We start from the raw sequence: 27,078 nt of genomic DNA, 5'->3' as shown, positions 1-27,078 counted from the left end.
AACCGGAGCAGCATGCCATGCCATTCTGTGTGCACATGCTTGTGAGGGCCACTGGTTATATTCTTGGACTGTCTGACGATGTAGGTGTCATCAGAGAGCCCCTCCCCCGTGTCTCTCTCTCTCTGTGATGCTGATGCTGAATTGCCCATCACTGAAGGGCAGAGGGTGATATTCCTCCCATAACGTCCACTCTATCCGTCCTCCTTACCTCTGGAGTGAAGGATGGCGATGATCTGGATGCAGACAGAGAAGGCGGTCATGCAAGAGCTACAGCGCAGATTGAGCAATGTCGCTCACAGCATTGGTAAGGACTGTAAATGACTATCTATGCTTGTCACTCAGCACAGGTGCTTGGTTCTGTTTAAATGCATTTTAATGTTGAAAGCTTCAATAATGCTTTCCAGTGGTAAGGATTATACACCTTTTGAATGAGTACAGCATAATCTTATATGTGGCAACACATTTTGGTCATTTTATGGGCAAAGTATCGGCCAAATCATAGCCAAGCTGATATTTAGAACAATAGCATTTTGCTTGTGTGATATTGTTTTAATTAAATATTGTCACTGTAAAGCCTGATAGTCAGAAAAATATTTTTTTTTATGGAACAGTTTATTGAACCTTTAGATAAAATGTAGAAGAAAATCAAAAAAAGTTTGCATATATGTTTTAGATTTTGTATCATATTTGATACATCAGGCTTTTATGGCCCGTATAGTATGATATAGTGAGAATATGGTTCGCACACTCGAGGAGGAAAAAACACCTCCGTTTTTTTCAGAGGTCCCAAGCTGAGCAAAAATATGCAATTTGGTGATTTTATTTTTATTTGGCCAAAACATAAGATGGCATTCTGATCGTTTGTAATGTGAGATTTTTATAACAGTATAACAGACCTTGAATTTATATGCATATAAATATTAAATATATGCATAATACATATAATACAATACAACGATGACTGAGAGATGTACAAAAAAGTCAGTAACTGTATATTTGATACATACATTTTAACAAGATTTTTCTAAAAAATTATTTATGAATAATCAAATACAGTCGAGTTGCTTTAATCCAGTAAATGTTCTCTTAAAATATTAATAGCAATATAAACATTATTTTTTTATAAAAATAATTAATGATTTCACAGCAAAAATACAAGTGTGCCACAATCTGAATGTGGACATTTTTACAGTTATACTAAAAGACCTTTTACTTGCCAAGTATGAATCAAAGTATGAATTATCAATCAGATGACAGAAGGCATGTAGCAGATAGTGTGCAAAAGATTTTTTTAGCAGTTTTGATCATGGTGTTAACCTTGAGGCCTTAAAAAATTATTAAATATGATACAGTAGGAATTACCAAATGAATGTCTCATCCTCTTAACAGTGGAATATTACCGTAAAAGAACATGTGACAGGGAGTTCTTGCCCAGAACGGAACCATACCGCCAATCCAAACTGTATGCTAATTGTCAATCATCTTTGCGATAGTGGTCCTGACAGAATTCTCAATGACATACAAAACTGCCTTGACTATAAGTCTGTGCCTAAACACACTTTTGTACTTGCTGCCCTCATTTTCAAAAGCCTGAAGGCTGAAAGAGATTTCCTAAAAACCCTCCAGTGAGATTCATGCTGGGGGTGTCTTGACCAAAGTGTCTGTGTGTTTGGCAGAGTTACTGCTGAGTACAAAAACAGATACCATAAAACACAGTTTTCCACAGGAGCAGCACGGCTTGCTGCAGTAGTTAGTACACTGGCTTTAGGTAAGCACGTATGTTGTTTAACTAGCTGTTCTGGATTGGAGTTTAGCAGTTAATGCTGTAGCAATGGCAGTTAATTGTTCAGTAGTATGTAGTATTGTAAAGCGTAACTAAAGGAACAGTGTGAGGCCAGGTATCAGATGACAATAAAGAAGAAAGTTATGCTGAGGAAATCCAGGAAACGGCATCCCAAACAAGACAATGATCGTGGACAGCTTCCTCTGGTCCCGCTGGTACAAGGACAGAGTAAGTGAAAGCATCAAGCAGAACATGATCATGGTTTTACACAAACCTGTGGAATTCATGTTTTTTTTTTTCCAGTAAATGATTTGTAATAAAAACAACAACAAAAAAAAACTCAATTTTAAATTAGAAAAGTACAAAATAAAAGAATTTTCACTATAGTGGACTTTTTTGGTAACACTTTACAAGAAGGTTAACATTAGTTAACTACTTTAGTTAACATGAACTAAGAATGAACAACACTTCTACAGCATTTATTAGTCTTAGTTAATGTTAATTTCAACATTTATTAATGGATTAAAATCAAAAGTTGTGCTTGTTAACATTAGTTAATGCACTGTGAATTAACATGAACTAACAATGAACAACTGTATTTTCATTAAAAAACATTAACAAAGATTAATAAATATTGCAATACATTAACTAACATTAACTAATGGAACCTTATTGTAAAGTGTTACCGCTTTTTTCAACTCCACTGTACATATTTTTCAAAAGTTTGGGGTCAGTCAGATTTTTCCAGTGAGTACACATGAGGACACAATGAGTACACAAGTACACATTAAATTTAGACATTTATGAAGTTACAAAAGATTTCTATTTAAAATAAATGTTTTTCTTTTGAACTTTATATTAATCAAAGAATCCAAAAAATAAAAAATAAAACTCCCAGTTTCCACAAAAATATTAAGCAGCACAACTGCTCAGCATATTAAAATGATTTGTAAAGGATCATGTGACACTGAAGACTGGAGTAAAGGCTGCTAAAAATTCAGCTGTGTTACTTAGTGTCACAAATTTGCTTATTTTCACATTGACCTATAGAAAGTCCCAAATCTTGAAGAAAAATCTTTTCTTATTAATTTTGTAATTTTTTTTCTTTCACATTTTTCATTATCCTAAAACATTAAATCATAATTTTAAATCCCAGATTTTCAAAATGGCCCGAGACAATGTGCTTATTGTTTGTTTGTTTTTTCGTTTGAACTTTAGTTTGACTATTGACTATTACTCCAAAGGAAAAGTGTGTATTTACATTTGTATGCGTGTCTGAAAGAAAGAGAGGGAACTAGAGAGATTTACCAGACTAAAAAGACTGACTCTTCTTTTAAATGTTATCTGTTGGTTTGAATGGCTTCTGAGTGACTTGGTCTGAATTCAGCTCTTATCTTTCCCTCCTCCGTAAGATCAGATCGCACTCAGATTCCTCTTATATCACAGAGAAACCAAAACACACACACACACACACACACACACTAACAAGCACAAACCAGTTGATGTGTCTTTAATTTTACAGCTTATCTCAAAAGACACAGTGTCAGCCATAACAAACTCAAAAACAAGCATTCATGTTTACAAAGCACATTAGGAAGATGAGAAGTTGTTTCTGTCTGTACTGGACAATGGACTGTGGTGTAATAACAGGAACAAAACATTCAGGGCTTCTGTCTTTTATCTCCTTTTCTTAGAGTTTACAGCACCAACAAAACAAACTACACAAAAGAGTTCAGTGAACTGCTATAACATAATCTAAACTCATTCTAGAAAGAGATGCAAAACAGAGCAATTGTTCAAATGTATTGCATAAAACTGTATCCAACTGACAAATAAGTACCTTAAAGTGATAGTCCACTCCAAAATAAATTCTGTCATTGTTTACTCACCCTCACATCGTATAATCTAGCGTAGCGTTAGTTCTGGCAGGTCACGTTAGTCAAGCTCGCATCAGCTGACTCTCAGCTGATCCCCATCAACCTATGGGAATACGACACCTATCTAAGCATTCATATATAAGGTCCCTCAGTATTATCAGCAGTTTTCGCATTGCTCAATAGCTAATTACCCTCCTCCATCCCCAACTCCTCCTCTGTCAGTCAGGATTCAGCCTTCGGATTCTCTTTTGAATCAGACTAATTCTAAAATGTGTACATAACATTATTGAACTTTAACGATATCTGCAATACATTTATGTTGGTTCTGTTCTGTTTACCCTGGGGGGGTTATCGCTGCTCTCCCTGCTCTCATCCATGCTAGGCTGCATGGATGCGCAGGGAGTTCTTGCCCAGAACGGAACCATACCGCCAATCCAAACTGTATGCTAATTGTCAATCATCTTTGCGATAGTGGTCCTGACAGAATTCTCAATGACATACAAAACTGCCTTGACTATAAGTCTGTGCCTAAACACACTTTTGTACTTGCTGCCCTCATTTTCAAAAGCCTGAAGGCTGAAAGAGATTTCCTAAAAACCCTCCAGTGAGATTCATGCTGGGGGTGTCTTGACCAAAGTGTCTGTGTGTTTGGCAGAGTTACTGCTGAGTACAAAAACAGATACCATAAAACACAGTTTTCCACAGGAGCAGCACGGCTTGCTGCAGTAGTTAGTACACTGGCTTTAGGTAAGCACGTATGTTGTTTAACTAGCTGTTCTGGATTGGAGTTTAGCAGTTAATGCTGTAGCAATGGCAGTTAATTGTTCAGTAGTATGTAGTATTGTAAAGCGTAACTAAAGGAACAGTGTGAGGCCAGGTATCAGATGACAATAAAGAAGAAAGTTATGCTGAGGAAATCCAGGAAACGGCATCCCAAACAAGACAATGATCGTGGACAGCTTCCTCTGGTCCCGCTGGTACAAGGACAGAGTAAGTGAAAGCATCAAGCAGAACATGATCATGGTTTTACACAAACCTGTGGAATTCATGTTTTTTTTTTTCCAGTAAATGATTTGTAATAAAAACAACAACAAAAAAAAACTCAATTTTAAATTAGAAAAGTACAAAATAAAAGAATTTTCACTATAGTGGACTTTTTTGGTAACACTTTACAAGAAGGTTAACATTAGTTAACTACTTTAGTTAACATGAACTAAGAATGAACAACACTTCTACAGCATTTATTAGTCTTAGTTAATGTTAATTTCAACATTTATTAATGGATTAAAATCAAAAGTTGTGCTTGTTAACATTAGTTAATGCACTGTGAATTAACATGAACTAACAATGAACAACTGTATTTTCATTAAAAAACATTAACAAAGATTAATAAATATTGCAATACATTAACTAACATTAACTAATGGAACCTTATTGTAAAGTGTTACCGCTTTTTTCAACTCCACTGTACATATTTTTCAAAAGTTTGGGGTCAGTCAGATTTTTCCAGTGAGTACACATGAGGACACAATGAGTACACAAGTACACATTAAATTTAGACATTTATGAAGTTACAAAAGATTTCTATTTAAAATAAATGTTTTTCTTTTGAACTTTATATTAATCAAAGAATCCAAAAAATAAAAAATAAAACTCCCAGTTTCCACAAAAATATTAAGCAGCACAACTGCTCAGCATATTAAAATGATTTGTAAAGGATCATGTGACACTGAAGACTGGAGTAAAGGCTGCTAAAAATTCAGCTGTGTTACTTAGTGTCACAAATTTGCTTATTTTCACATTGACCTATAGAAAGTCCCAAATCTTGAAGAAAAATCTTTTCTTATTAATTTTGTAATTTTTTTTCTTTCACATTTTTCATTATCCTAAAACATTAAATCATAATTTTAAATCCCAGATTTTCAAAATGGCCCGAGACAATGTGCTTATTGTTTGTTTGTTTTTTCGTTTGAACTTTAGTTTGACTATTGACTATTACTCCAAAGGAAAAGTGTGTATTTACATTTGTATGCGTGTCTGAAAGAAAGAGAGGGAACTAGAGAGATTTACCAGACTAAAAAGACTGACTCTTCTTTTAAATGTTATCTGTTGGTTTGAATGGCTTCTGAGTGACTTGGTCTGAATTCAGCTCTTATCTTTCCCTCCTCCGTAAGATCAGATCGCACTCAGATTCCTCTTGTACCAGAGAGAAACCAACCAAACACACACACAGGGTTTCATTCATCCACCAGTGTGATGGGGGAAGGGGCTCCTGGGGGGCAGCAGACTCTTTTTGGGGTGATTGTGCCGACACAGACAGGCATAGAGAGAGTGGAAACAAAGGAAGTACAGTTCTTTACAGTCAGTGACCCATCATTGTTATCAGTTATTAAAATGTAGCAGGTGAAGGGAACCTGTGTATGTGCGTCAGGGGACCAGTCCATTCCAGGAAGTCTGTGTGAAGGTTGGAAATGAGGAGAGAGAGAGAGAGAGAAACAGGAAGTCATTGAATTGACTTGTGCACCTGTCTCAGGTAGCTCATTCTGAGATCGCCACTTATGGTTACAAGAGTTAGTAAGATAGTAGAAAACAAGTGGAAGAGGAATCAGAAAAACAGAGGGATGGATGTACAGAACGAAGGGAAAACTATGTGCATTCCTCTAGCAGAGGTTGAGAAATATTACCACTTTTCCAGATGTTGCCACTGGCTCCGAAGTAAGGTCTATTTTTATTTATTTATTTATTTTTTAAATACTTTATTAATTATTTAATACTATTTAATAATATGATTAACTTTTTATTTGTTATTTTATTTTAAAAATGTACAATTATTTTAAATAATTTAATTATTTAATGGTACTTAATACTCCATTTGCACTATTGTTACTTTACTCCATTCTGCTAAACTAAATATAATAGATTAGAATTGAGAGCTGGAGAGAGAAACAGTAATACTTACTTAACTGTAATAGTAAAAAAAAAAAATAATGAAATGTCAGTGTGTATAAAAGGTGGGCAGCATTAGGAGGTGGGGGAGCGATGCATCACAGGTGAGCGCTACCGTAAAAGTCATTTAAAATGTGACGGATGACGTTCTGTCCAATGTGTGTGAACATCCTAAGGGTGTGAATCTGACTCCAATGGGACGACACGCTCTTATTTTAGAAGAACAAAAGAAGGCATTGGATATATTCTCCCTCTTTTCAGGCCTCTTTTGTCATTCACTTTGAAGTACCACTTATAATATCTGATTGGTGTGTTGGTTAAAAAATACAATTCTTAATCTTGCAGTTAAAAAAAGAGGCTATATAATATGATGTATAATAGAAAGGTGGGTATGCATTAGGATTATTAGTTGTCTGCACTTTATAGCTCTGTATCCAGGGGTGGTTTTGTTTGAGATAGATAGGAAATCACCTACTCTTTTCTTTCTAAACGTGTCTTTTGCTATTGACCGGAGCATGGGAACTGCTTTGGGCAAGATTTTCCTCCCTCAGGTGGTAACATACACCAGCCAAAGACACAATACTCTCAAGACAGCCAGTAATATATTAGTGTGTGTAGGGTCTTCTCACCTGTGGTTAACTTCTTCACCTGTGGTTTATTTCATCTTATGGTGAAGTAACAAAAATAAGTGCTGTTTTTTGGTTTTGTTATTTGATGTTGTGCAAGAAAGACCCTGCATGAGATTTGCAGAAAAGTGTTAAGCTTATGAGTTTAATGGGTGATGCATTGCAGGATCATTGTATTACCCAGGTTACACTGAGAACTTGAACACTCTTGTTATATCATCCTATAATTAATAATGTTATTATGACTGTAGACATGATGTTAGTGTGTCTCGTGTGTGTTTGTTTCAGATGAGATCATGCAGAAGGAGTCTAGTCCTCTCGTCGCTGCTGACATCACTGAGCTCAAGAGACAGTTTGCATTCCTATCTGGTAAATATTATTTACATTATATTTGCATTTCTTTATCCGTAAAACGGAAATATTATCCAGGGACCAACATTATTGTTTCAGAGGGTGTTTTCACACTTGGTCCACTTAAAGGGATGTGAGTTAGATTTTTTAAAGAGGACTCAATAAGAACACTCTGTAAGGACCCAGAGAGGAAAAAAAGTGACCTCTTTAGATCTCTGCAATTATATCTCAATTTTGTCTCTTAGAAAGCAGATGGAGACTTTTGCTTATGCTTCTTAATTCTTGGATATATTTCTCCTTTAGAGTTTTGGATCAGATCTCAACAAGGTCTCAAACTGTGCTCACAGTTGCCAACGTACTAAAATCTGTAGTTAGAGATTTCAATACAAACTAATTTTCTTATCATATTCCTCATAGACTAAATTATAATAGGAGCTATGCCAAGAGGGATTTTACACACACAGCACATTTCTAGTATATTGCACTAGAACTCTTGTCTTTCCTTCATCTCAATGAGAGAAATCAAACATTTTTAATGTAAAATATATTGCACTATAAAAGAGTTCTTCAATAAGAGCACAAAAAGGTGCGTTTTTGTAACATGTAACAAGTTATAAACGCTAGTGCGCATGAACATGAAAGACTATATGTGATTTGTTAGTCAAATTTCACCTTCCATAATTTCCTGCTTCTGTCTGAAATAGATGGTTAGATAATTTCTCTGAGCATGTATGAATGTAAAATGCAAGGGAAAGGAAAAAGATGTTCTGGGGTTAGAAACTTTTTGTCACATATGGGCATGTACAAACACTGCAACTTTAAGGTATTTATCTGAATAAGTGTTGTTTTTAATGACAGGTTGTTCCTGTTAAACTGAACAGTAAACGATGCACGCACAATCTCTGTCCTGTTGTCATGGAGACAGGGAGAAGAAGGCATTCCAAATTTATATTTTTGTCACATGGGGATCTTTACCCAGTTGCTTTCTCTCTTCCTCTCTCCATTCCATCATCACCGTCTTACCACCTAAACATCCCCTTGTATCTTCATCCTGATTTGAAGGAGAGAATAGATAGGAAGAATGGAGTGATATTTTTGAATCTCACTTTATACATTGGTATAATCATAGTTTCTGTCCTGAGGGAATACTGACAACACTAATATGTCTTACCCTCTGCAGCGCCTAGCATTATTATGGTTTTGCACAGCAGGTAGTGATGTGTAGTTAAGGTTTAGGGATGGTACCTTTTTCTGTTCTTGTTTGTACATGTTTTGGTAATTGTCAGTGGTGCCACAAGCCTATTTCTTGACACTAGCTGCCAAACTGATGATAAGAACACTTACAAGCTGATCTGAGATTATGTTGGAGTTTGGTTGTCACAGCACTCTCAAACAACTGTTGTTGGGTAGCAGTAGCACACAATATGGAGACTGTGACACAGCATACAGATGGTGAGAGCAGGTTTTCATTGGCTTGCCTGTGTGCTAATTTAAGATCTCTGATGCATGCCAACACAGAAGACAGCATGGTTTCTGGTATTTATTGCCCCCTGCTGTTCGCCTGTTGAATAGATGAGAGGAGCAGGTTTGATTCTTTGATTCTTCATATTTCTGTCTGTCTGTTTTAGGGGGAAGAGGACAGGATGGAAGCCCTATCATTATCTTTCCAGAGTTCCCTTCGTTTTGTGAAATTGGAGACCAAGAGTTTCGTAATGTTCTTACCTACCTGACAAGTATTCCCAGGTAAATACGCACATTAGCACACATGTTTGAATGTCATACATGCTGACAGCAGTAACACGTGTGTGTCTTTACCAGTCTGAGTGCAGCGGGTGTGGGCTTCATCGTAGTGATTGACAGGCGTAGAGATCGATGGACGTGTTTAAAGGGAACATTACTGCGTATCTCAGTGAGTCTGACTTCAATATGAACGCACACAAATACTGTTTTTGAAGGCATAGTTCACCCAAAAATAAAAATTTGCTGAAAATGTACTCAGCCTTCATCGGAACAGATTTGGAGAAATTTTGCATTACATCACTTGCTCACCAATGGATCCTCTGCAGTGGATGGGTGCCGTCAGAATGAGAGTCAAAACAGCTGCTAAAAATATCATAATAATCCACGCGATTAAAGGGACATGAAACCCCCTGTTTCAGCACTGGTTAGTTCTCACCACAGTTTTAAAAAACGCTAAAAAAGTGGATGTGGTGCGCTGCGAGCGGAGGGGGAAGAGGGGAGACAGACAACATGCACAACTTCGGGTTCAGACCGTTTCATTTAGCTCCCATCGAGTTAAAAACGCAAATAAATGCACAGCCATTTGCACTCTCCATCGAAAACATATATATGAACGCGCTGTTGTACCTCTGGTAACTTTTAAGGCTTATCTGTGGCATTTATATAATCATTTTGACGGGTTGTGTCACGGAGCTGTAAAAACGGTTACACTCACTAAGTGAATGAATCGCGTTTGTGCCGAACTCTTATTACAAAGCTAAATCACACTCTCCTCCGATCCATGAACGTTTCTCTCAGTTAACGTGCACGATGTCATCTCACAGTCTGAAACGTCTGTCATAGCTAATCAACACATGCTGTTGTGAATAATTAAGCGAAGCATCTTAGGATAAGAACACGCAGTCTCATGAATAATTTAATAGACACCGACGCGTCATCGATGTACTATAGTCCATTGCCACGTCACAAATTGTGACGTCAACACAATGTAGAATTTAAAACCAGAAGATGAAAATAGCGCAAAAAAGCTTCAAATTAACCAGTTTTTTCCAACAGTTAAAATTATCGGATGCTAACATTGTCTTCTATGATGTGCAACACAAACACAAACACAAACACGGTTTCATGACTCTTTAAAGCTGCGTGTTTGTAATAAACAAATCTATCTTAAAGACATTTTTAACTTCAAACCATTGTTTCCAACTTGAATACAAGTCCTCTATCCATAATATTGCTTTCTCCAGTGAAAAAGTTGTTTTGTGTGAATCAGGAGAGAAATGTGCTCAGATCAAGCATCCATTTACATGTGAGAACAGTCTAAAACAGAATGTAAATTTTCAGCAAACTTTCTTTTTTGGGTAAACTATTCCTTCAATAGTCTTTTTGCGGATACACATCTGGATAGCTTTTGTCTGTAATAGATGTTAAAATATGTCTTTAAGATATTGAATGTGGAATAATATGAATTGGAGTGCTTTTTTATGTTTGTGTGTAGGGCTGGTTTCCTGCTAATCTTCGGCTTGTTCTGGTGCTGAGACCCAGTGCTATCCTGCAGCGAATGTTGTCTGATGTGTTCTTCAAACTCCACAGAGATGACTTTAAAGTACCGGTAAGTAACCTGAATGGGTTTTGTAATGTTAGTGAGTGGCATGTCATTGTAAATAATGAAGACTGTGTTTGTATTAAAGGTTATGATGCTAAGCTCACTGGCTGATCTGCACTCTTATATTGAGCGGAGTCAGCTGACACAAGAACTGGGTGGCTCTCAATACTACTGCCACAAGACCTGGATCTCTCATCGCACAGTAAGAGCAAATACACACCTGAAAGGTGCACTCACTAGTTTCTTTTGTTTATTTTACATTATGGCAGTTAACATTATTTTACATTATGGCAATCAAACGTGATTTTGAGCCGATTTTGTAAGTGAAAGTGGCCAATAATCGGGGGGGATAAAGTGAAATAATATTCATTATATTAGTAATATTCAGCTTTTCATAGAGGCCACCATGAGGCAACCTGCTTCATATACAGTAAAACATCTTTTAGTAGGCTACTGATAAGACTTAATGGCATTTCAGACAGTGTACATGAAACATATTTTAAAAGTTATTAAAATTAATTTTATGTGCAATGTTTTAATTAGAGAAAGATTATTAAGCGCACATTCAAAACCTCATTGCATATACGAAACAAAACAAGTTAAACCAGTAATACATCATATGTGAAATTATCATTTCCTAATGATGATAATTTTGCCGGTAGGATCTTGAAAGCTTTGCTGCATTAGTGAAGAGGATGGCTGAGAGACTGCAAGTGTTTGGCAGGGAGCTGGCAGAAACCGAGCTCCCTAGCAACCTCCTAACAGCCAGCAATCTGCTCACTGCACAAACCAGCAGAAAAGACAGTTTCAAAGTATTTATAAAAAAACTCTTTAAAGCCTTAAAGCACTCAATATGTGCCACCTCACACATTCATTTTGGTGCTAACAAAACTATTCTACGTTTCATTGTTTTCTCTTTAGGAAGAGATGGCAGGAGCTCTAAGCCAAGGACGGAAACTCTTGGAGCACATCAGGGAACCGGTCCGCAGAGATCCGGACGGCAGTCTAAACCCTGATCAACTGGAGAACCTTGCTACAGTGCACAGGTAAGTCTGTGAGTCTTTCTTAGTAGGAATCCTCTCAGTTCCCACTTTAAGTTTCTTTCCAGTTTTTCTTCTTTTTGGGAGGATTTGCAGAATGGTTGCAAACATATTGGCTAGGTATTATTACATTGGCAGAGTGGTTAGCCAGTGACGTGGGGGCATTGCCTCCTCACACGTCTTCATGCTTATATCTCACCATTACCTCATGCTTTAGCGATTTGGATAGCACAAATGAATGCTTTTACACTTCAAGGCTGCATTTAATTTAGTATTATGTATATGCTATTGTCGTATTCATAAATTTTTTTAATTAGCTTTTATTTTTATATTTTATTTCATTTTTAATTTTAGTTTAAGTTTTTGTTTACATACATATATTTCTATATATTTCTGTATAGCCTTAATTATTTTTTATTTCAGTTTTAAGTATTAGTTATTTTTGTACTTCAACCTAAACTTATTTCAGTTAGTTGCCAAAGCTACATTACTAATTTTTATTTGTTTTTAATTTAATATTTTCATTTGATTTTATTTTAGCTTTATTTCAAATAAGGTTTTAATAATTTTAGCTAACAATAACAATTCTGGTAGTTTACACACTATTTCATTTCATTTTATAATATTTGTTTTGTGTAATGCATGTACTCTCAATTATTTCCTGTTAATTTATATTTCTCTCTTTTGTTCCTTGCTAACTTGCAGGGTGTTATCCCAGTTGAATGAGAGCTCTACAGCGTTTGATGAGTTCTGGATTCAGCATCAAAATAAACTGGATCTATGTTTTAAACTCTGCCAGTTTGAGCACAACTTTCAACAGGTCTTGCATTTTTAAAGACATTCATGCTTATACAGCTTATTCTTATTATTGCTAATCATAAGATTCACTAATGATATTTGCACTCTGTTTGCATTTGCTACTGTCTTGTAGTTGCGAACAGAGCTGAAGCAAGCAACACCCACAATGAATGCTTTCTCAGACGTTGGAATAAGCCCTGCCCAAACAGAACACCTCTTTCAAGAGCTGACCAATCATGAGAAGAAGGCCTGTGTGAGTCTCCGCCCACTGAATAATCTTAGCGTGTTATGCTTACAGTCGCAAACATGCATTCACACACATATATGCATGAATGAGTCAGTCTAATTCATATGAAAGCTTCAAATAACCATTGTACCTCCTCTCTTGTTAACACACTTCTTTCTCTGCAGGAAGTGCTGGACAGAGTGAGGTCTGTGATTGCCGAGGGCCAAAGTTTGATTGACAGCTCTCAGAATGTTAATGACAGTGTTGCAGTAAAATGCAGTGAGCTACAGAGAGTGAGAGAGAATCTCACCCAAAGGCTCAAAGACAAGAGAACCATGCTGACACAGGCTATGGAGCTATATAAAAGATTGGAAATGGTGACTAGAAATACATATACATGCACATTTATATTTATGTTTGAATATATTAATTCCACTAACATATTCATTCTTTGCATAATTACACAGTTACATGTAAATTTTCAGACAGACATAAATACCACTCTTTCATACGTACTGTGTATGCAAATCAGTTTCCAGCACAGTTCCATTCTGTTCTTTTTCTCTTTCAGGTGTGTAAATGGTGTGATGATGGGATTTACATGCTAGCTTCACAGCCTCTTGACAAGTGCCAGTCACAAGAAGGGGCGGAGTCAGCACTGTCAGAGCTGGAGTGTTACCTGGAGACAGCCAATGAGAAACAGCAGTGGGAGATCAGCACAGTTTGGCTGGAATATGAGAACATACTGAACAATGAGCTCAGGGTATGGTAATATGAAATCATAACAATGGCTGCAATTCACTTATAATTGTTATAAAAATTAAATAAAACTTATAATTCACTAATAAAACATTTTTTTTCAGTTTATTTTTTAGCACAAAATGAAATGGGAGAAAAAGATAGTTTGCCAGTTATTTTTATTTATTAAATCAATATATATTTAAAATAAATAAAGATATTTTTTTCATCTTTAACAAATAATTTTTACAAATATGTTTATTATACAGCTTCCCCGAATACTTTATTCTAATTTGTCAATCTCTTTATTTGTGTTTTAAAAAATGTGTAATAGTGTATAATGTATGATATTGTGTTATATTGTATAATGTGTAATGGTACAGGAGAAGGTGAAGTGTGCCTTTGAGAAGAAAGCATCATTACAGGAGATGTTTGAGAGGAGGAGGGTTAGTCTGAAGAAACTAGCAGCCAAACAAACACGCCCCATCCAGCCTGTGGCCCCACGACCAGAGTCACTCTCATCTCCTGGTATCTATCTATCTATCTATCTGTCTATCTGTCTATCTGTCTGTCTATCTTTTTAAGTGTAAAATGGAGGTGATTGGTTTATTTCTCTCTTTCAGCTCACAGGGAGCATGAGAACATCTGTATTAGTGAAGAATCAGACAGCAGGGTGTCCTGTAAAAAAGTATGTCTAATTCATCTACAATGACTTCAGTGTATATCCTTTCTTTTTAATCATTTTATATCACGTTCTCTGTATAAGCAAGTTATATATACCTCTCACTGTTATAGTGAACACTGTGTAAGTTAAGTGACTTGACTATTACTCAGTAATGAATCTCTTTGTGTAGGTAAACTCTGATCAAGTTGACAGGAGCAGTCGCAATCCTTCTGTATCTGAGGAGGAGGAAACCCTGGCTGTGCTGCGCAGGTTAGTCCAGGGTCAAAGCGGAAAGAGGGGAACATATGTGCCTTACTAGACCCCATGTAGTGTAGTCATTAACTGAGCTTCATTGTGTGTGTGTGTGTTTGTTCACAGGCATGTAATGAATGAGTTACTGGAAACAGAGAGAGCATATGTGGAAGAGCTTATGTGTGTTTTGCAGGTGAGTGAAAAACTGTCAGTTCTTTCATAAATGAAAATCAGCTTCAATCAAGAAACGACTTCATTTTATTATGTAGGTGGACATACTCTGAAATATGTAGGGCATATCCTACACTTTTGTAGCAGTCTTTGGCCCATAAAGTCCACTTGGATTTGGGAGGTGGATTTGTCTTGTAAATGTTAGAGCAAGTCTACATCAAACTCTTGATTTTAAAAGAGCCATGAAAATCCTGTTTGCCATGAGATGCCTTCATTAAATGTGTTGTGTGCTGTAGGGATATGCTGCTGAGATGGACAACCCCTCCATGACTCCTCTCATCCCTGCTGCCCTGCAGAACAAGAAGGATGTGTTATTTGGGAACATGCAAGAAATTTATAATTTCCACAAAAGGTAAGCACCATCTAGTGGTGTTCAGGTCAGTAGTAAAATAACTTTAAAAACTTTACCAGATCTTAGTAAGCCAGATCTTACTTTCCTTTCTGAAATTATTTTGAGAGTAATAAAATAAATCAGATCAAATAAACGATTCAAGATTCATCTGAAGCCATGTATCTTCTCAGAATATTCCTCAAAGAGCTGGAAACTTACACTGACTGTCCTGAGCTTGTGGGCCGCTGCTTTCTGGACTGGGTGAGTTTTATATAACTAGCAAGAAAACAAAACCAGAAGTAAACTATCATGAAGAACTTTTGGGAGTTAATTTTTCCACAGGGATCCTCATATCTTTGGTCATTGTGGTTGTTTAGATGGGGGAGCTGCAGATTTATGAGAAATACTGTCACAACAAGCCTCGTTCTGAGAGCCTCTGGAGGCAGTGCTCAGACTGCGCCTTTTTCCAGGTACACACATACATATCTAACATTATACTACCATAATACTAATACTCTCTTAGCACTATGTAGTGCATGTACAGTGCACATTTACAATGTTCTGTATGAATTTAATATTTGAATGACCAGCTAAATTTGCCCAAAGGTTTACTTGTGGAGTACACTGTGTAAAATACTGTATACCACAAAGTAATGTGCTCCACTTTACCTTCCATTTCCAGGGTGAAAAATAATCCAGAAGTAATGTGATTTTTAACATCTTCTTCTTCACTTATTTGATTGCACTACCAAAAGAGTTTTTTACAAGATTGTATTAAAAATGCTAAATAAAAATATTAGTGAATACTACAGTGTTTTCCATGCTTTTGTTATAAATAATATTTAACATGCAACAAATACTGTGCATAACACAGTACATGTTTTTTCAGTTGAAACACACACAGAAACACAAATACGCTAACCACAATCTGTTGATGACATCAGGCCCACTCTGTGACAGGATGTAGTTTGAGCAACTTTACCAAATTGTGTTTGTGCCATCAGGAGTGTCAGAAGAAACTAGAGCACAAACTAGGACTGGACTCATACTTACTGAAGCCTGTGCAGAGGATCACTAAATACCAACTCCTGCTGAAGGTACTGCATTATGTGTGTGTATGGAGATGTCATACCTGAAGTGTTTGTTTTAGGCATTTGAATATGGGATAAATGTTGAAATGCATCTTAAATTCAGCATGAATTGAAAATTTCCTCTATTTTCTAAATGCATGATGTTGATCTTATTATGAATGATTTGTCCATGTATAAATTTAATTTTTAAAAATTAGTTTTAAATCTTCTGATGAAAACAGAGACTTCTCTATGGTGACGCATCTCCAAACATTTATTCTTCTTAAACCTCCCCCTTTCGTTCAATCGACTGCAAACTCTCATTCATATGTCTTCATCCAGTCAAAAATCAATGGATAGTCCCTGACCTAATTTTTTTTCTATTTCAATAATCTGTTTCACTCAGATGTATGTCACAACATCTGTCATTACCTCCATTTCATTGTGACTTTAAAGGTGTCATATAATGGATAACAATGCATGTGTTTGTGTGTTTTAGGAGATGATTAAGTACAGTAAAGGCTGTGAGGGCTCAGTGGAGCTGCAGGCAGCTCTTTCCTCCATACTGGGTATCCTGAAGGCTGTAAATGACTCAATGCACCTCATCGCCATCACAGGATATGAGGTAAAACACATATGCACACACTACTCTCATCTTACCCATTACTGTTCATTAATGTTTTCTGTCACTCCTCTTTATTCCACGTCAATCCAAGCAATGATCATTGATTCCATCCAGGGTAACCTTGGATTCCTGGGTCGCCTGCTGATGCAAGGGTCATTCAGTGTGTGGGCAGAGCATAAGAGAGGTCACGTGAAGGTCATGGAGCTTGCCAGGTTTAAGCCCATGCAGAGACACCTCTTCCTGCACGAGAAAGCTCTGCTCTTCTGCAAGAGGCGAGAGGAGAGCGGAGAGGGATACGAGAAAGCGCCCTCATATAGCTTCAAGCAGGAGCTCAGTGTAAGTGTGTCTTCAACATACAGTGTAATAATAGCTACAAATTTCACAAAATGATGTTGAGCTCATATTGATAAATCACCTCTTTTCTGTTATGTTCTGTTAAGCATGGCATTCTTCCCATGCTGAGGAAAATGTAGTCAAATTTGCACTAGTTAGCATCTTCAAAAGGTTGGCAAATGTGACATTTCATATTTTTTTATGGGTCATTAGCATTTTATTGCACATTTTACAATTTTTAATATTTTATTAATCAAGAAGCACATTTTATAACATGCACAAACTTAAATGTTTAAATTAAAATAATGTGGAATCTATAATTCAAATTTGTGCGTGTCTAATTTGCATATTTAAATGAGTATGGTCACAAAAAAGAGAATTTTTTGAGTATGTTCATTCTGCAAAATTTTATTTTGAAAGGAAACAATAGCCTGTTTACCTGATAATCTCTGTTCTGTCTTTGTTAGATGGCTGCTATTGGAATAACAGAGCATGCTAAAGGGGACAGCAAGAAGTTTGAGATATGGTCCAGATCAAGGGATGAGGTCTACACAGTACAGGTGAGCACAACAGTGTGTGTCTTGAGTTCAGATTTCTATTAAGAAGACTGTTACATGTGTTAAGTCTGCACTGACCAGATATCTCGGGTTTATATGCGGCTTTGTGATATATATTGTCCTGTAGGCCGTGTCTGAGGAGGTTAAGACCATCTGGGTAACAGAAATCCAGAAACTTCTAACAGGACAGCTGGAGGCCTGTAAAGGTATGGACCTGGTTTTACGTTGGTTTGTAAATAAGTAGTTGAGGAGTGTTTACAATATGTGATTCATTCGGATAACTTGCAAAATGCCAAATTAACAAAGGTGCATCAAATGTATGTTTGTGTTATGTAGAGGCAAGTCAACAAAGGGCACCTGAGCAGTTCTCCTCAGATACCAGCTCAACTAACAGGTACAATTACACGCCATCACATTTACACATACATGCTAATTTCATAACATGAAACTCATCTTCAGACTGGTGAGAAATGAACGAAGTAATCTCAGGAGTGGAGGAGTGGAAAATCTGAAAACAGAAGAGGAAAGAGGCAAAGAACTTGAGAACATTCTAGAGCCCAGAACGACAGGCAGAGCAAAAGGTGAGTGAAAAACTCGTGTCATTACATAATTTTCATTTTGATTGAACTTCCCCTTTAACTTCTTTCTGTTTCTTTGGTGATTGCAGGGTCTTCGTTCAGTTTTGAGACAAGACCAAAACGACAGGATATTCGGAGTGACCCTACACCTCTAGGTGACCTATTTCAGCAAACTGAAAATCAAATATAAGAGAGTTCGATTGCTGTCTCCTTTTCAAGAGATTAAATAAAAATAGAAAATGGGCGATGGTAAAAATAACGGATTCATTGGCACCAAGCTCTCTAAAGGCTAAAGGCATGAGCTGATACTTAAAGGAATAGCTCACATCATGTGTACTTCATGTGCCATACTGAGAAATAACTAAGAACGCAGATGCAGAGGTGCAGTCTGATTGGTTATTTTCCTCCCAGAAACAGAGCCACACCCTAACATGGGCGGAGTCAGGTGGTTCAGTACATCAAGCCTGTTTCAGAACCGTAGGAGAGGTACACATACTGAGTACACACGTATGTGCACACTTACGCATAATCCACTGAGGTGTTATAGGGTAGCATGTGTTTGTAGGTTACATGTTTGTCTCATCTGATGCTTTCTGAGAGGTGCTGACCACGTCTTTGTCTTTAAAAGATTGTTTCGGGTTAAGCTCTATCGACAGCATCTGTTGCACAAAAAATAAGTTTGACTATTCCCTCAGTTTGTAAAAACAAAGAAAAATGTCTATATAATGGAGGACATTACAGAGGGTTTCAAAGCAGAAATGTGCAGCAGAGAAGCGCTTTCATTAATTCTTCTGTATAAAAATGTGGTATTTGTGGACAAATTGTCCTTTTATTCATGCTGTTGATAGACAAACTTGAATTGAACCCAGAACGTTCCACTGACACACATCCACGCATGCTCTTTCTGTGTGCTCTGGGAAATGGTCACTAGTCTGTCTTCTGTCTATCACGGTGAGGTTTCAGTGGTCATCTCTGCCCTCATTTAGGTGTTCACTTACAATACAATCCCTGTTTGCCATCCTTTTAACTTTAATCTGTTTTTTCTCTCACTTCTTTTATTTTCTTTTGACTGTCTCAGTTTGGACTAAAGGATCTCTCTCGCTGGATGCCTCTGTGGAGCATGATGGATACTTTAGTGCAGAGGAGCAGGTGACCTCTGACCCAGAAGAGGAGAAGGAAGATAAAATGGTGAGTGACCCAGTCTGTTTTTCAATGTCAGACTCAAAAGGAAAAGGGTTTCATGTTTTAAGCATTTCTTTATCTTCTTATATTTCAGTGTGCAGATGAGCTGCAATCTGTGAGGATAGACGAAGAAATCCAGTGTTCTGAAGAGACTGAGGATCCTGAGAAATGAGAGTTGAGTGTGAATGTGTGCGTAATGCCATCAGTGTACAGCATATACAGTAGGTTTCATGCATAACTCTTGAAAAGAGGGAAATGAGACATATATAAACCATTAACTTTGAAGTTTTGCATACTCTTAAAAATAAAGGTTCCTGGTAGAACCAAAGCGGTTTAGAATACATGAAGAAAGCTGTCAATTAGCATTCACTTTAATCTCAATGGCAACATGCTTTTTTTTGTCAGAACATGCAGCTAATTTTAAATGGCTGTTAAGAAAAATGCTTTTTAGAACCAAACATTTACCAGCAGGGGTCATACTAACCAGCCAAAAACAAAATGTTAGTGCCAAAAAGGGTTTTACAGGACCTTTTTATCCTTTAAATCTAGAAGAAACTATCTTATACCAACTGACAACCCTATAATGTAATTTCAAGAGCTTTTTGACTCTCCAAAAAACTGTATAGAGTGGGAAATGACTGTTGTTTAGAGAGTTCTTTGCAAAAGAAGCTTTATTTTTAAGAGTGTGGTCTTAGAATGCACCAAAATAATGCATTTCACAGAGACACTGACACCCGAACCAACTCTTTACACACTGTCTCGTAGTATGCTGTGATACATGTTTCATATCCCTTAAAACTAAGTAGTTATTTCTGTCACACTATTATGTCCATACTGGGATATGGCATGTCTATTGTCAAGTCCTGTGATCTCCAATGTGAAAGCATGTGACATCAATTGTGTACTGTACAATGCAGGAAACTAGGACCGATATGTAAAACAAGCATATCATATATGCAGATGTTGTTTCTCAAAGTGACTGTGATCACCCTGTGCCATTTGTATGTAAAATATGTTTACAAGTCAATATTGTTTTATATATATGCATTTAAAAATAAAGCCATAGTTGACTGATGACTTTTGCCTATTTTAATATATAAAACTTAACAGGTCAAATATACAGAATGACATTTACAACTATTTGAATATCAGATAAGGCTTTAAGTACGAGTTAATGTAATGCTGTTAAAGTTACGATTGAATTAAGACTGGCCAAAATAATTGCTTTTACGTGGTACCTGTTACTTTTCACAGCGCCGGTCAGGATGGACCAATCACAGTCGTTTGTGATTAAAGGAGAAGGATTTGGCTTTTATATAAATTGATTTAGTTTGAAGTTTGGTTGAGTTTAAAGATCTATTTGATTGAATGTACTGCCTTAGATAATCGAGATATCTGTCTGGAGTTCGAGTAGTTAACAAGAGTGTTTTTTTGCATGCAAGATGAAGATCAACATGACCCGCCTTCTACGCAATGAAAAGAAAACGAAACTTAATGCCACTGAAAGAAACATTGCATTGAACACGTGAATCGCCTTTGAGTGTCATCAAGCATAGTTCAACATGGGTCCGGAACAATTTCAATCTCTGAATAAAATTATTTGTGTACTTTGCGAGAAATCAGACGAAACTGAAATCACCGGGCCTCTTTCATCCAAAGAAAGCACCTCCGCACATGAGAACTGTTTGGTAAGCGTGTTTTCATATTGCACCCATTACGGAAATGTAGTATCATTAGTCTTGTATAATATAAACTTGTAATGCACTTTATCCTCAGTTGTTTGCATCAGGGATCTACAGCAAGAATTCACCCACCTATGACGACCTGTTTGGATTTGCTGTGGAAGATGTAAAAGAAGAGCAGCGGAGAGGAAAAAGACTAGTGAATATCATTGCTAAAGCATATGCACAACACACATTAACTGCCTCTAAAACGTTATAATTCATTTTAACTGGTTATTTTTTTCTCAAAACATTGCGTAATACTTTACATAACACAGTGTCCATATACAATACTTTAACGATGAACTACAATATATATTAACAAAGTGTTACGTAGCCTAAATGTGAAATAATTGAAATATTAGGGGTATTTAATGTGTAATATTCTGAAAGTATAAATTCTGTACAGGACATGTACAGTTGCAATCATAATTATTCAACCTCCTTGACTTGCAAGACTTTTTGCTGCCGAGAACAACATTTTATGAAAACAATTCAACAAAGGCATCAGTAAACTATTATAGAAAGTTTATTAATACACATTTGAGTGATTCTGAGAACATAAAGTTGATGGAAATTGAAAAAAAAATCTAATTGGCTCTAAACATTCATGTACAAAATTATTCAATCCCCAAAAGCCACATTTTGTGCAGAATCTTTTATTCTTTATTACCTCCAATAAGAATGGCCCATTCTTCGCTTGAAAAAGCTTCCAGATCACTGATAATCTTTGGTTTTCACATTGCCACTGCTTTTGTCAAATTCCACCAAATATTTTCAATGAGTTTTAAATCTGAAGACTGAACAGTCCACTCAAGAACATTCTATGACCGATCCCTGAACCAAGCTTAAGCAGATGTGGATGTATAATTTGGGATGATTGTCCTGCAGGAAAGTCCATTGATGCTCCTTCTGCTCCTAAGCTTTACCTTATTTGCACCAGACGTACCGCTGATGCATGGGTCCAAAACATTCTAGTTTGGTCACATCACTCCATAAAACATTCTTTTCTAGAGCTCCACAGGTCTATCCAAATGAATTTTAGCATATTAAAGTGGGCCTTTTGTGTTCTTCTTGCTCAAGTGTGGGATTCGGCAAGATGTCTCAACGTGAAGTTCATGTTTGTCTAGTGTTTTTCTTTTACTCTGCATTTAAATGTTGTTACATTTCATCAGGTCATCTTCCAAGTCTTTGGTAGTAAATTGAGGGTTTTTCTCATTTGCTTTAATCAAACCTTTTATTCTTCTTGGTGGTATTGTGCTTTTCTGGTACAACGCATTTTAAACTTATGAATAAGTGGTGTCTCTAGGAACTTGTCTCTAGTATTTTGAAAATGTTCTTGTAGCCATAGACTTTCTAACATAATAAAATAATTTCTTCTCAATAGCTTTTGTGAGAGCTCTTTTGACTTGGCCATCTTTGCTACTCAACTTCAGCACATGCATGGGCTAAATGTATGTATGTGTAACAACTCAAGCTAATTCAGCTTTGTTATAAAGTTTCCAAAGCTTAATTGTGTTTTAACACAATTTTGTACCATACCATATGGTACAAAAACAGCAGTGTTGCATAGGCTTTGCATAATTATGACATAGCTATATTACAAAAAATCCTTTAACTCAAAAACATTGCATTATATATTGTCATTATCACTTTTAATTTGTATTACTTTTGTAAATTATTACAGTCTCCAGGGGGTTGAATAGTTTTGATTGCAATGGTAATTTGTATTGAGTACAGCATATACGTTTACAGTATATTTTAACATGAATACTTCTGTGCGTTAAATGTAAACTGTGACCAAACGGTCATCATATTCTAGTGTTGTTTCTCTGTGGATGCCTAATTGCTGTGTGTTTATTTATAGCTTTGCCACCACTGTAAAAAAAACGGTGCTACAGCGGGATGTGATTTAAAGCGCTGTAAGCGCTCGTACCATTTTCCCTGCGCCGTAGAGGCCCGTGCCACAATCGATGAAGACATTAATAAAGGCCGTTTTAAGTAAGATGAAAGAATCTATCAATTTATGTTTTCGATGTAGTAAAATTAACCTAATTAATGTTTCCTTTTAGACTGTTCTGTGAATTACATGATCCAAAATCCCAAAAAACAAGTAAGTGTTTCTATTTTAAATTCAGAAATTCTATGGTAAAACTGTTTTTTTTTTTTTTTTGTATCAGTGATATCAAATTAAATTTGTAAGCAGCTTGTCAGAAAATGTGAAATGTCAATGTGAGAATTATATTCAAATTTTTGCTTACAAGGATCGGCAGAAGGTCGAAGGCCTGACCTGAAAAGGCCTGACAGGGTCAGCATGCACACACACACACACACACACACACTTACATACATTGACTTTTACCTAACCACATTACTGTTCATCTTAAAACATCACCGCACGATTCTGAAATAAAGACATGTAAATATCACATTAATTTTGATTACAATGAGAAATTTTGGATGTGAATTCCTGTCTTTCCTTTTCTTCATTGAATAATAGAGAGATTCTAATTCATCTACAGGGTAAGTGTGCCGTGTTTGTGGATTTTCATCAGAACTGATTAATCACAGAACACTGTCACGTTAATTATTACAGTGTGATTATTTCAGATGATCTTGTGTTTGCTCTTTTTCAGGTCGTCAGAAGTGAGTTTGTCCAAAAAGAAGAAGAGGAATTCACCTATTCTCATAGATTCTGGTAATTGTTCATACAATGTATTATAGCTTTATATTACACAGTACTGCAGTAATACTCAATAACCAAGTTAAGTTACAAAAAGTAGAGTGTTTAGTCAGAGATCTTTACATTTGTTTATTTGTCAACATGAGAATAATAGCTAGTTTTTGGCATGTTGATGACAGATATTGTAATGTAAATGTAAAACATTAATAACATTGGACTATTATAATTTTATCATAGATGATGACATTGAAGACACCTTGGCCCCCATTTATACTCCAATAGAGTCATATATAGAGCACAGTGCATCTCCAAATCGGTACAATGTGAGTTTTCAAAATGTTTTCATGGTGTCTTGATGCATCATATGAATATGTCTCATTACACATCATCTTGTAAACATTAAATTTAGATAGCAAATTGACAATTCTTGTTTCTAGCAAAGACATGGCTCTTTTAAAGTTTGTAGTAATATTGTTGTAATTTTTCTCTTTTTAATTTCAATAGCAGTCAAATCCTGATCCTGAAAGTAAAAGGTATGCTGAACTTTATTAATCTACACAAAGTATCCAGCATGAAACATGTACTAGGAAGACATTTGATTAAGACTATAGTCATTTGTTGTACTGACAAAATTCTTGTCTATAAGTTCCTTGAACTTATTCCTTGAGATTCTCTGTCAATTTACAGGCCCTGTGCAAGGCCCAGTCCATCAACCGCAGGTACAAATGAACACTGTGTAAAAGTAAAGGGTCATTTGTATTTCTTACTGTAAAGAAAGATAGTCACATGATTTTCAGGAGGTAATTTTTATTATGCTGATAGTAGCTTACTGAGTCCATCTGTATAGATGTGTGTCTAGTATGAGATGCATTTGTGTTTGTTAGGTTCATTAAAAGGGGGCTTAAGGTCTGATCAGAAGGCTTGTGGATCAGCAGGCAGTTCAGGAGAATTGCATAGCAGGGTCAGAACACACACACACACTGTTCAGCTTTCCTTTCATAAATACACTTGGTGTTTTCTGAAGTACAGTCATTATCAACATCGTCAAGAAAATACACAAAAATTGCTCTGTACTATTATAAATAAATAACACTTCATAACATAAATTGAACTTAGTTTAATATCTAAATAATGAAACTTAATTTAAAAAACAAATAATAATAATAATTAGTGCTGTCAAACGATTAATCGCGATTAATCGCATCCAAAATAAAAGTTTTAGTTTACATAATATATGAGTGTGTACTGTGTATATTTATTATGTATATGTAAATACAAACACATGCATGTATATATTTAAGAAAAATATGTTGTTTATATATTAATATATATATATATACACCTTGCTATGTGTACTGCGTTAGGCTAATCGAGACTTGTCTTTTGTTAGTTTTGACTGCTTTTATTGTCCTCATTTGTAAGTCGCTTTGGATAAAAGCGTCTGCTAAATGACTAAATGTAAATGTAAATGACTACATGTAAATGAATCTTTAAAACATTTGGCAGTAAAATTGTAGCAGTAAAGCGTTTCTCTTTTCACTTTTAATAGCAGTCCTCTCCTGTGCCTGAAAAAACAAGGTATGTTTAGGATTTTGAACAATTTTGAAAACAATACAAATACAAGAATACCACAGTTTACCGTGGTATTTTGGCAAAAACTTACTATAGTAAAGTTATTTAAGGAAACTTCCCTGACTGTTTCCCTTTGTTTGCAGGCCGTGTGAAAAACTCAATCCATCAACCACAGGTACAAATGTGTTTGTGTTTTTGAAAACAAATGAACGAGAAGTATTATCATTCCTTACTGTAAAGAAACAGTTTCATTCTTTTCAGAAGCTGACGATGATGACACAGACATTGATTCAGTGAGTCTATCTGTACAGAACACATCACTCACATCACACCATAAACAAGCACATGTATTTACTGATATTTTCATGTCACTTGACAAGGGGAAAAAAATGACAGCAAAAACACAAAACAAGGACACGCAAAACCCCAATGGCACCTTAGAACAAAGACATTGTTTACTACGTACATATCAGTCTGATACATGTCAAGAAAGATCCAAGACTTGAGGACAAATAAATGAATGAAACAATCTCCCCCATATCTTTTTGGAAAACTTTTCCATAGCTTGGAATTTTACAAACTTTCAAGCCAGCAACATTGAGCGCAGAGGAACAAATTAACCAGGCCTCCTGGGCAAAATTGCCACCAAAAGTGAAATTTTTTTAAATATTTTTATTATCTTCCCCCATAATGAGTTTTAAATAAAACGCTCAGAACAGAACTTCAAAAATTTAAAAATACATCCAAAACCATTTAAATTTAGTACAATCATCACCATCCAGTATAGTTCCATTCAAAAGATTTGTAATATTTCTAAAGTCTCTCATTCTCACCAAGACTGCATTTATTTGATCAAAAATACAGTATATTAGTAATATTGTGAAATATTATTACAATAATATTATTTTAAAAAGTGTTTGCTATAATAAAATATTTTAAAATCTAATGTATTCCTGCGATGGCAAAGCTGAATTTTCAGCATCATTACTCCAGTCTTCAGTGTCACATGATCCTTCAGAAATCATTCTAATATGCTGCTTTGCTGCTCAAGAAACATTTTGTGAAAACAATACGTTTTTTTCATGATTCTTTGTTGAATAGAAAGTTCAAAATAAGAGCATTTATTTGAAATGGAAATCTTTTGTAACATTATAAATATCTTTCCTGTCTTTTTTTTATCAATTTGATGCATCCTTGCTGAATAAAAGTATTAATTTCTTTAAAAAAAACGCAAAAACAAAAAAAAGTTTGAACAGTGCATTATACTCACTTATTATTGATTATACTCACTTATAGTATAAGTTCTATTTATAACTTGCCTGCAGCCAGAAGTGTAATTGCTCTCTCTTTCTCAGGATGATTCTCAGAGTTTGTTACAACCAGAAATGTACCATATCACTGTTCCATGTAGCGTTATTATGGACTCTGGACCCTCAGCAGAATCAGGTGCGTTCATTTCTCTTTTGTCTTGCTGCTGTCATTTCAAAGAGGCGTAAATCTGTGGACATAGACAGGGCTGTCGCAAGGGGGGTGTGAGGCCCTGTGGAATGG

General features: G+C 35.9%; 2 protein-coding genes across 4 annotated transcripts in view; both read left to right on the top strand.

Moving 5' to 3' along the window:
- The first annotated feature begins 144 nt into the window (after window positions 1–144).
- LOC107720127 (guanine nucleotide exchange factor DBS-like) lies at window positions 145–20,587 on the top strand. 3 transcript variants are annotated; one of them, XM_016527747.1, is made up of 30 exons: window positions 145–304; window positions 7,521–7,601; window positions 9,212–9,326; window positions 9,402–9,492; window positions 10,819–10,932; window positions 11,012–11,128; window positions 11,589–11,738; window positions 11,848–11,972; window positions 12,672–12,786; window positions 12,898–13,017; window positions 13,176–13,367; window positions 13,562–13,753; window positions 14,112–14,256; window positions 14,352–14,416; window positions 14,583–14,662; window positions 14,771–14,837; window positions 15,112–15,227; window positions 15,398–15,467; window positions 15,584–15,676; window positions 16,211–16,303; window positions 16,776–16,901; window positions 17,016–17,237; window positions 17,702–17,794; window positions 17,919–17,997; window positions 18,128–18,185; window positions 18,251–18,372; window positions 18,459–18,524; window positions 18,781–18,855; window positions 19,448–19,557; window positions 19,646–20,587. In XM_016527747.1, exons 1-30 carry the CDS (start codon window positions 223–225, stop codon window positions 19,721–19,723), a joined length of 3,252 nt encoding a protein of 1,083 aa, XP_016383233.1. In that variant the 5' UTR covers window positions 145–222; the 3' UTR covers window positions 19,724–20,587. The 3 variants fall into 3 exon arrangements, with proteins under 3 accessions (XP_016383233.1, XP_016383232.1, XP_016383234.1); XM_016527746.1 differs by having other exon boundaries at window positions 18,781–18,876; XM_016527748.1 differs by lacking the exon at window positions 18,781–18,855.
- Window positions 20,588–20,914: 327 nt separating this feature from the next.
- Window positions 20,915–27,078, top strand: part of LOC107720137 (uncharacterized) — an 11,416-nt gene continuing 5,252 nt past the window's right edge. The window contains exons 1-15 of the mRNA XM_016527766.1: window positions 20,915–21,239; window positions 21,328–21,432; window positions 23,140–23,273; window positions 23,345–23,385; window positions 23,537–23,580; window positions 23,773–23,795; window positions 23,909–23,970; window positions 24,193–24,278; window positions 24,460–24,488; window positions 24,643–24,674; window positions 24,840–25,039; window positions 25,505–25,533; window positions 25,671–25,702; window positions 25,774–25,820; window positions 26,883–26,973. Coding sequence (XP_016383252.1) covers window positions 21,114–21,239; window positions 21,328–21,432; window positions 23,140–23,273; window positions 23,345–23,385; window positions 23,537–23,580; window positions 23,773–23,795; window positions 23,909–23,970; window positions 24,193–24,278; window positions 24,460–24,488; window positions 24,643–24,674; window positions 24,840–25,039; window positions 25,505–25,533; window positions 25,671–25,702; window positions 25,774–25,820; window positions 26,883–26,973 — 1,081 coding nt within the window. The 5' untranslated portion in view covers window positions 20,915–21,113. The remainder of the gene's footprint in view (window positions 21,240–21,327; window positions 21,433–23,139; window positions 23,274–23,344; window positions 23,386–23,536; window positions 23,581–23,772; window positions 23,796–23,908; window positions 23,971–24,192; window positions 24,279–24,459; window positions 24,489–24,642; window positions 24,675–24,839; window positions 25,040–25,504; window positions 25,534–25,670; window positions 25,703–25,773; window positions 25,821–26,882; window positions 26,974–27,078) is intronic.

The sequence above is a fragment of the Sinocyclocheilus rhinocerous genome, unplaced genomic scaffold (assembly GCF_001515625.1).
Source record: "Sinocyclocheilus rhinocerous isolate Xijiao unplaced genomic scaffold, SAMN03320098_v1.1 scaffold631, whole genome shotgun sequence".
Lineage (NCBI taxonomy): Eukaryota > Metazoa > Chordata > Actinopteri > Cypriniformes > Cyprinidae > Sinocyclocheilus > Sinocyclocheilus rhinocerous.
Note: the sequence above shows the minus strand (reverse complement) of the source record. Positions and strands in the feature narration are given on the sequence as shown.